The sequence below is a fragment of the Vanacampus margaritifer genome, chromosome 5 (genome assembly GCF_051991255.1).
Source record: "Vanacampus margaritifer isolate UIUO_Vmar chromosome 5, RoL_Vmar_1.0, whole genome shotgun sequence".
Classification (NCBI taxonomy): Eukaryota; Metazoa; Chordata; class Actinopteri; order Syngnathiformes; family Syngnathidae; genus Vanacampus; species Vanacampus margaritifer.
This window is the reverse complement of record NC_135436.1, coordinates 27940911-27950399: the sequence shown is the minus strand read 5'-3', so window position 1 is coordinate 27950399 and position 9489 is coordinate 27940911. Positions and strand designations below refer to the sequence as shown.

The 9489-nt window shown below is 39.1% G+C and overlaps 1 protein-coding gene across 1 annotated transcript; it reads left to right on the top strand.

Moving 5' to 3' along the window:
* Positions 1 to 237: 237 nt before the first annotated feature.
* On the top strand, positions 238 to 8991 carry nars2 (asparaginyl-tRNA synthetase 2, mitochondrial). Its single transcript, XM_077565973.1, has 14 exons — positions 238 to 526; positions 1395 to 1504; positions 1570 to 1690; positions 2847 to 2987; positions 3062 to 3142; positions 4637 to 4731; positions 4921 to 5053; positions 5896 to 5994; positions 6112 to 6149; positions 7229 to 7295; positions 7358 to 7495; positions 7568 to 7665; positions 8298 to 8324; positions 8434 to 8991. Exons 1-14 carry the CDS (start codon positions 371 to 373, stop codon positions 8576 to 8578), a joined length of 1449 nt encoding a protein of 482 aa, XP_077422099.1. The 5' UTR covers positions 238 to 370; the 3' UTR covers positions 8579 to 8991.
* Positions 8992 to 9489: the final 498 nt, after the last annotated feature.

Sequence of the window (9489 nt, the reverse complement as noted above, 5' to 3'; positions counted from 1 at the left end):
TTCATATTAAGCCATCATTTTTAATGTTTGCGTGAATGAAAATAAATACTTCCTTGTGTAATTACATTTAAAATGAATACATGGGGGGGGGGGGGGTGCAATAACAAAGACCTGTCTCGATTTTTGGCAATTAGAAAAACAACTACAACTCCCATGAGCGCCTTGAAATCCCTGCTATGACATTCCGTAATCTGATTGGATGCCTGTCGCACGTAATTCCATCGGACCAATCGGGGAACGCATAACCAGGAAGCGACGGAGAGACCGAGAGGAACCAACGTGAATGTCAAAATGAAAGCGAAATAATGTTTTATGTCTTAAATAGTTGACGCCACGCATACTTAAGCGGTTTAGAAGTCGTGATGTCATTATGTATCGGACTGCCACGCAAACGTTTTCTGTTGCTTCCGCGTCCCAAAGAGTGTTGTTTGTAACTCTGAGGCATTTCTGCAAAAAGGCGCCGAGGAATCTTCGAGTTGCAGAAGCCATTTCAGGTGATGTCGTGGAAGCAAACGTCCAAGTGCAGGTAACATTTATTATCGTGTGGACTAACGTGAACCAAGCCCTGCCGCGACTTATTTTCGCGCGTCCCTTAAAATGTTTGTAATTGTATATCCCAATGGTTACGCTATGGCTGGCAAACAATTTCATTTGTTTTTTTCTCCACACAACCTGTAGAAATAGCAATTGTCAAGCAATAATGTGGCCGCCATAATTTCTTTCGTGAGCTTTCTAATAGCCACTCTGAAAAGCGAACACAAACAAATAACTCTGCTAGCAGCCTTGGCTCAATTGGGTATATGCCACGGAGGAGGCGGGACTTCCGACTTCCTGGATTACACACATCAGTTTTGTTTCCGTTTCCTGTTTGCGACGTGTGGGCCGTGTCCCAGTTCTTGCGCCCCTCGGTTGGGCGTTCCCGTCGACGGTGCGAGTGTGTAGTCTGTATCTCAATTGTCCGAAGCATTTCAGAGAATTGAAACGCCTTGGGGCCCGTGGTTGGGGGCCACAGGGGTGGGGGTGTGCGTGTTGGAACGCGGCCATCAGTGGCCAGAAACGACACTATTGTGTGAAACCCGGAAGTCAGAAGTCCGTGGCATCTACCCCATTTAGCTCCTCCCTGACATTAAGATCTTAGAACAGTCAAGTTGTATTATGTCCAAATACTTCCTTAACGCCAATTACGTACTACTTTTAGCTAGAGTTCTGGCAGCAGGTTGTTTCATATTAAGAAAACACTTTAAAAAAACAAAGAGGTGAGTTTTTCATTCAATAACTGAAGATGGGTTCCACCCAAAAAATGTGAATTTTTCCATTGAGTTTTAAATGACCGTTTTGCTCGCATGCTGAATTACATTTTTATGCGTGATTAACACAAAGCCGTTGTTACGCAGGGATGGGTTCGCTCTGTCAGATCGCAGAAGGCAAATTTATTCCTGGACGTCAACGATGGAAGCTGCTTGCATTCGCTGCAGATCATCGCCAGTCCTGAGCTGAACAACCCGTAAGGACTTTCATATACTATCGACTTTGCCGAGAGGAAAACTAATCTTCTTTTTCCAATTAAAGTCTGCTCACATTCGGGAGCGCTGTTGAAGTACGAGGTATCCTGAAGAAAAGTCCGCACCCCAAACAGCCCGTGGAGCTGGAAGCGGAGCACATTCGCGTGGTTGGAGAATGTAACCCTTTGGTGAGGACTCTGAAAATAAATTTAAAAAAAAAACACTATGAGATTGGATTAAAGTTGTAATTTTACATGAAGTCTTGTGTTTCCCAGAAAGACGTATATTTTGGAGAAATAAGTTGTGTTCTCTCGGAATTGAAAAGTTGTTTATTTTAGACATAAAAAGACTGATATGATTAAGTTCTTAATTTTGCAAAAATGAAATTGCATCTGTTCAAATTAAAATGAAAAAGAAATAATAAGTATATTATATATATATATTTTTTTTTTTAATTGTCTTTTTTTTTTAAATGATATAAAATAATGTAATGACACAAAATTAGACCAACAGTCTATGACTTAATTCTCGTAATATAACTTTAACCTTTAATATGTACATTTCTATCCCATATATACAACTTTTGTCCTTGAAAATGTAAAATGTTAGGCTTGTATCATGACCACTTTAATCTTAAATACACAACTTTATTTCTAATGTACGACTTTTGACCTCAAACAGGCATTTTTTTTTTTACCAGTAATATTATGACTTTGCTCAAGAAAATGTGAGTTTTTATCTCAAGTATTCAACTTTTCTCTCAAATAATAAACTTTATCCTGGTAGTATTGCGCCTAGTCTTGAAAATGTGCACATTTCTTTTTCTTTAATTTAAAAAAATATGAGTTTTTGTTAAAAAAAAAAATAAAAAAATGTTCAACTTTTTACTGATTTTATTCTCATAATATTGCAACTTTATTTTTGAAAATATGTGACTTTCTCATTTAAATATCCAGCTTTCTAACTAAAATGTTAACATTCCTTTATAAAGATCAAATTTTAGTCCCATCATGTGACTTTATCCTGAAAATTACCCCCCCAACATACACTGTTCTAGTAATATTATGACTTAAATTTAAAAAAAAAAAGTATACATTTTTTTAATTACATTTTACCCCAGACATTTTTTCTTATGTCTACAAATGTATTCTAACTTTAATCTTTCAAACACATAACTTTTCATCTTGAAAATATATACACTGTATTGTCATAATATTCCAACTTTAATCTCAAATTCTTTTTTGTTCTTGTTACTCCAGTATTCCTTCATACAGCCAAACTAAGACCCTGACCTTTTTTCTGCAATGCCTTTTATAACTCGTCATCCCTTGTTCTCATTTCCAGGATTTCCCGTTTAAAATCAAAGAGCGCCACAAGCTGGAGTACATCCGCCAATTCCCGCACCTCCGCGGCAGAACAAACGCCTTCGGCTCCCTGCTGAGGATACGCAGCGAGGCCACTTCGGCCGTTCACTCGTATTTCAAGGTGAGGTCAAGTCAGCGGAGGCTTTGCCACCAGGCGAGACCCCACCGACGCTTGTTCCTTTTCCTGTTTTCCAGGAAAACGGCTTTGTGCACATTCACACGCCGATCATCACCTCCAACGACTGCGAGGGGGCGGGCGAGCTCTTCCAGATCGAGGTGAGAGTGTATTGCAAGGTTGTTGCCACGTAGGCAACAAAATACACATACATTGTCAGTGTAGAGGCGATTAAAAAAAAAAAAGACTTCCGCAAATGTCGTACTGGAATATGAATATGAGGGCGTTTGTTGACTGTACTTGCATAGATATTTATATTGATCGTATGGAACATTCACCATTTTTTTTAACGCGCGATTCTTGACCGCCCCTTACTTGGAAAGCCTGTAAATGTAATAATAATGTATATATTTGTGGCGACTGGGGTCAAGTTGTATTTTAAAAGTTTAAAAATGTGCAGAATTTCACAAGTCGCTTCATGTTAAACATTAGATAGCTCTTAATGTGAAAAGAAAAATGCACTAAGCTGTCACCAACTTCTGACAAATGCAATTATGCCATCTAGTGGCAGAAAAACAACTAACACAAATCAATATTGCACTCGCATCTTTTTCATTTTAACTACATTTTATGAATTATTATGAAATTACTGTATCAATGACTAAAGGATGCAGCCATATTTCTATTAGTTTAAAAAAAATCCTACTGTTATTTTAACAAAAGTATGAAAACTATAAAAAATAATATTTTATGGTACATTTTTTTGTACATTTAGAACAGATTTGCACTTAACTCATTCACTCCCAGACATTTTCACTGAAGCAACCCCCTTCGCTCCCGGCTGTTTACTGGATTTTGACTGATTTTGCAAGGCCCACAGAATATTAGGTTCCATTGCTATAAAAACATGGAACCTACCAAAAGAAAGATTAGAGTCTCTTCTTTCATCAGGAAAAAAAGTATATTTCTACCTGTTTCCGTTTTGCAGCAATTAGCATTAAAATATAGCCGAGTTTCATCATTATTCACAAATCTATTTAGAAATGTGAGTAAGCCTTTTTTCAACATGGCCCTGGTTGATCTCTTTTGCGCTGTTGCCACCTGCTGGCTGTTTGTGTAATAACTATCATTTCTTCAACCGTTCTTTGCACTTGAGAGGCTGCATCAAAGCCTTTTTTACGCTCTAGAATAGAAAAAAAACACTTTTTAAACGTATAAATACGTCTTTGGGGCACTTAAAATATTTAAAATAGAACATATTTATATGTTTTTGGGAACAAATGAGTTAATTGTGAGTTAACTATTACAGTCATGCGATTAATTTACGATTAAAAATTGTAATCGCCCGACACTGCTAATATAAAGTACTAGTGATGGCCGAGTATGGATACCCGGCCCTATCGGTACTCGTGGCCACCCTCTTGTGGCCGTTTTTCCGATCAGGAAGTAGAAATTTAAAATGAGAAGAATAGAAAATTATATTATATTAAGAATAGAAAATGCAATTTTAAGGTGAAATGTTATATTGGCATATTCTTTGAAATGACTTGTCAGAAAACCCCAAACCTAACGACAAGGATGCACTTTGACTTGATGCTGTACTTTTACTGGATGTCATCAGAGCACTGTACCTAATGTAGTGGCCGTCTCTACAGCCTTCCTGTCCACAGGGCAGCCAGGATGAGAACTTCTTCTCGGTTCCGGCCTACTTGACCGTCTCTGGGCAGCTGCATTTAGAGGTCATGGCAGGGTGAGATGTAACTTTATTAATTTTTTTTTTTTTGTATCTTCTTTTGCGGAATTACATTGCAGTGGCTCAAGGCAAAAGAAGAGGCTACACACACACACACACACACACACACACACACACACACACACACACACACACACACACACAGACTACATGCTCAAGGGTTTCTCTCCATAATTATGCCCGCAGGTCATTCTCCAGAGTCTACACATTCGGCCCGACATTTCGCGCAGAGAACTCCCAGAGTCGACGCCACCTGGCTGAGTTTTACATGGTGGAGGCCGAGGTGGCCTTCACACGCTCCATCGAGGACCTCACCGAGGTACGCCGGCGTGTCACGCCACACAATGTTGGGCTCCGTTTAGCGTGGCGCGCAACTGCCTGACTATAGACAATAATATAAAACACTAGACTAAGTGCAATTTTTTACCGTTGCCTGAGCCCTGAGCAACTGTGATGTCATCTTCAGTCGACAGCAAGTGGCAAAATGGCCGCCCCCTGAGTTGGATGCAATCAGCTGGATTTTGCTGCATTACTCACTCCGCAAATGTAATATTAATCAGAATGTCATGTTTAGACTAGTGAGGTCACATATAACATATGAACGTCAAGAAATGTTGAAGGTCGGCTTTCACTTTAACCCATTCACTGCCATTGACGACTATAGACGTCAGAAATTCATGTGAACTATTTCTTAGTTTAACAATTTTTCATTTCATTTCATTTTTTCTGAAAACCTATTTTTTTATTGTACATTAATAACAGATCTAAAATTATCATGCGATTAATCACGATTAAACGGCCCTTATTTTTAATACTTAAAAAAAAAAATAGGCCCGTCAGGCGCTTAATTTTTTTAAATTGTAATTAATCACATGATTTCACTAGTTAACTGACGATGAATTACAAATTTTATATCTGTTATAAATTTACAATAAAAACATTTCATACTCTTGTTAGCAAAAGTGCCTTTTTTTTTTTTAACTAATAGAAATAGTTCAAATGAATTTTTGACGTCTATAGCCGTCAATGGCAGTGAATGAGTTGAATATAAACGTAAGCGACCACAATAATGAATGCCGCCACTCTGCCACTGAATCTTTCCCTAGTTAACATGGTTAGCAAGTGGGACTTTGAATCATTGATGGCGTCCGTGCTCCTCAGGTCATGGAGGACATGTTCAAACGGACCGCCGAGCACGTGCTGGGCCGCTGCGCTCAAGACGTGGACTTGTTTCATAAGCACGTGACACCGGGACACCGGGTGAGTCCCTTCGCCCCCTTCAAGGACACTTGACTTGTTGACCTCCCGTCTTGCCCGGCAACCGGCCGACCAATCGTCTCACTCCGTTCTCCTTCTGCATCCCCGACATGTGGAAAGGATGCCGTGGAGACGATGCTGAAGGAGAGATTCCATGTGTGAGTCGTTTTTCTTGGGTTTTGGATCTTTGTGTTGAGTAAATGTCATTCAAATTAGGACCTTGATTTGTCATTTCTAAATGTTTATAGCTGCCTAAATTATTGGTTTCAACAGTAAATTGTGATCCCAAACACTTTGTAATTGTTTCTGAATACTTGTCTAATAGATCCATTTCCAATTTATTATGAGGAAGATAAGTTTGCAAATCAAACAAGTGCTGTCACTATCGAATGTTGTTAGAATTGATTACTTTATCGGACAGAAGTATTTCCCCCCCCCCAGATTAGTTTATTAACTAGTGATTGGTGTTTATTTTGTACTTCGTATCTGTATACTGATTTTTAAATATAAAAAAAAAAAGGGAGGGGGGGGTTGATTTTGTACTATGTCGAAAATATACTCACGATTAATCGCAAATTTTATATCTGTTCTAAATGTACAATAAAAAAGAATCTAGGTTTTCACACTCTTGTTAACAGAAGTGGAAAAATATGTTAAACTAATAGAAATAGTTCAAATGAATTTTTGACGTCTATAGCCGTCAATGGCAGTGAATGAGTTCAACTTAAAGGGCGCTTGGGGACAACAGAATAACCAGAATAACATACGCTACACACTTGCTAGTTGCTAATGCTACGCACGCAAAATGGTGCATTCAGGGTACTTTCACAGTGTCGGAAACTTCAGTTTTCTTCAATGATAACGTTTTAAGGGGAAACTAATTGGCCATTTTGCCCAATTGGACGATGTTTGAAGGGCAATAATGGGCCGATTAGTAGGTTGGGCCCTTTACTAAGTCTTCTTTCATGAAGGACTACATTAATAAGTGTATAATTATTGTTGATATGCTGAAATCAGAGGATGAGATTTGGACAATTGTAAATAAAATAAAAAATGGCTCCAAGTGATTACTCGATTATTAAAATAGTTGTTGATTATTCTGATAATCGATTACTTGTCGATTAGGTTCTAATTATATATAATTTGACAACATCTGTTGTCTATACCTCTGATTAGCTGTTTTCAAACGTAACCATTTTTTTTTAGTAAGTGCTAAAGGAAGTCCATCTACTTCCAGGATGACTTACAGCGAGGCGATAAAAATCCTCCAGCGAAGCTCACGGACGTTCATCTTCCCCACAAATGTGCGTATTATCTCCTCTACTGCCCGAGCGTCACCTTGACCTTTGCTCGCTCCGCTTCTCAGTGGGGCTGCGACCTGCAGACGGAGCACGAGAAGTACCTGGTCCAACACTGCGGCTCGCGTCCGGTCTTTGTGACTGACTATCCATACCGGCTCAAGCCGTTTTACGCCAGAGACAACCGGGACCATCCTCAGCACACGGTGGGTTCAAACCTGGCTTGGCTTCCGGATTGATTGAGATCAGAATTTGTGAGTTGGCGCTGTGGTGTGCAGGCGGCCGCCGTGGATCTTCTGGTGCCCGGCGTCGGGGAGTTGTGTGGGGGCTCGCTGAGAGAGGAGAGGCTGGACCTGCTGTCGGCTCGCCTGGAAGAGTAAGCGCCCGTTTTTGGATGTACTTGTGATGTAAATTGCTGGGTGGGAACGCAGAATGGCTCGCTCGCAGGGACATTCTCAGGACTTTCAAACTATTTATATGCAAAGCCCCAAAAACATATGAATAGGTGTCCCAAAGACGTATTTATACGTTTTTTTTATGCTAGAGCATACAGAAGGCTTTGATACATCTTCTGAACTGAAGAAGTGGCTTAAAGCAATGGTAGTCATTACAAAAACGGCCAGCAGGTGGCAGCAGAGTAAGAGAGATCAACCAGAGCCATGTTGCAAAAAAGCTCTTTTCCCCAGTATTTTCAACAGGTTTGTGAATAATGATAAAAACTTTTATATATATATATATATATACATATACTATATTCTAATGCTAATTGCTGCAAAATGGAAACAGATTAAAAAATAATAATAATAATTCCTTGATGAAAAAAAAGAGACTCTAATCTTTCTTTTGGTAGGTTCCATGTTTTTATAGCAATAGAACAGAATATTCTGTGGGTCTCGCAAAATCAGTCAAAATCCAGTAAAACAGCTGGGAGCGAAAGGGGTTGCTTCAGTGAAAATGGCTGCGAGTGAATGGGTTCAAAAGTGTTAAAATGTTGTTTTTTCTTCTCAGGGTTGGATTAGAAGACACCTACAGCTGGTAAAAAACAAATCACCTTAATACAGTGTATTTCTTGTGTTTCTTTGTGTTCATAAAGGGCATTTTTTTTGTAAACGGCCGTATCCAATGACAACGAATTTATTTTCAGGTATTTAGATTTGAGGCGTTTTGGCTCCACCCCTCACGGTGGCTTCGGAATGGGATTTGAGCGATTTCTGCAATGCATTCTGGGAGTGGACAACATCAAAGATGTGATTCCGTTCCCCAGATTTTCACATTCTTGTCAGCTGTAATGGACCTTTTTCCACAAAAAAACGAAAAATACATCATCACCGGGAAAGTCCTCTTACGGTCCTTTTAGCGCTAGAAGCAAGCAACCATTGGGATATACAGTGGCTTTTATTCTTAGCCTGTTGCATTGTTACAGTCGCTGTGCACCACACCGGAAGTCACGATTGCGTATTTCCGGCTACAAAAAAGGAAAGTGGGGAAAGTGTGCAGTTCGACTCTCCTTTTTAAATAATGCCAAGAAACTGTTCCTTAAATGATCTTTGTGCAGTTTGTCACTTTTTTACTCGTGACTGCCACCTCTGGCCCAAAGCGGAACTGCTGCATTTGTGAAGCATACATGATGATGTTTTTTTTTCTGAAGATATAAAAGTGCTGTTCACTAATGAAAATAAAAATATTGGGTTTACAGCAGCAATGGAATCATGTCTGACAAGTTTTGTTTTGCGAAGTAGGTGATATGTTTACATTTTATTCATACTTTAATTATAACATTTTACTGACTTTTATATAGAAAATGAACTACAGTACATTTTAATAGTATTTACATATGTTAGCTTTTTTTGTTTTTTAAATTAAATCATCTGTATTCAACTAAAATCCACAACAACCCTTATTTCGCTAAATGAAGTGTCACTCAAAACTTCGCCTAATGCTTGGCAAATAAGTATCTTAGATTTCTTTCAGCGAAATGTCAAGATTCCTACGCTGAATGCTGCAACTCTGGTAAGTCCATCCATTCATCTTCCATTTATTTGGCGTCAGGTCGCTGTAATGGTAGAAGCCACTTCATCCAGTTCTTCTGGGGTCTCTCCAGTTTGCCATTGGTCGTCCCGTCCTGCTTTTATTATAAATGTGTTGAGTGAGATTCTGGAAATGCGTGTGTTTCATTTCATGAAACTGACAGTGGATGCCG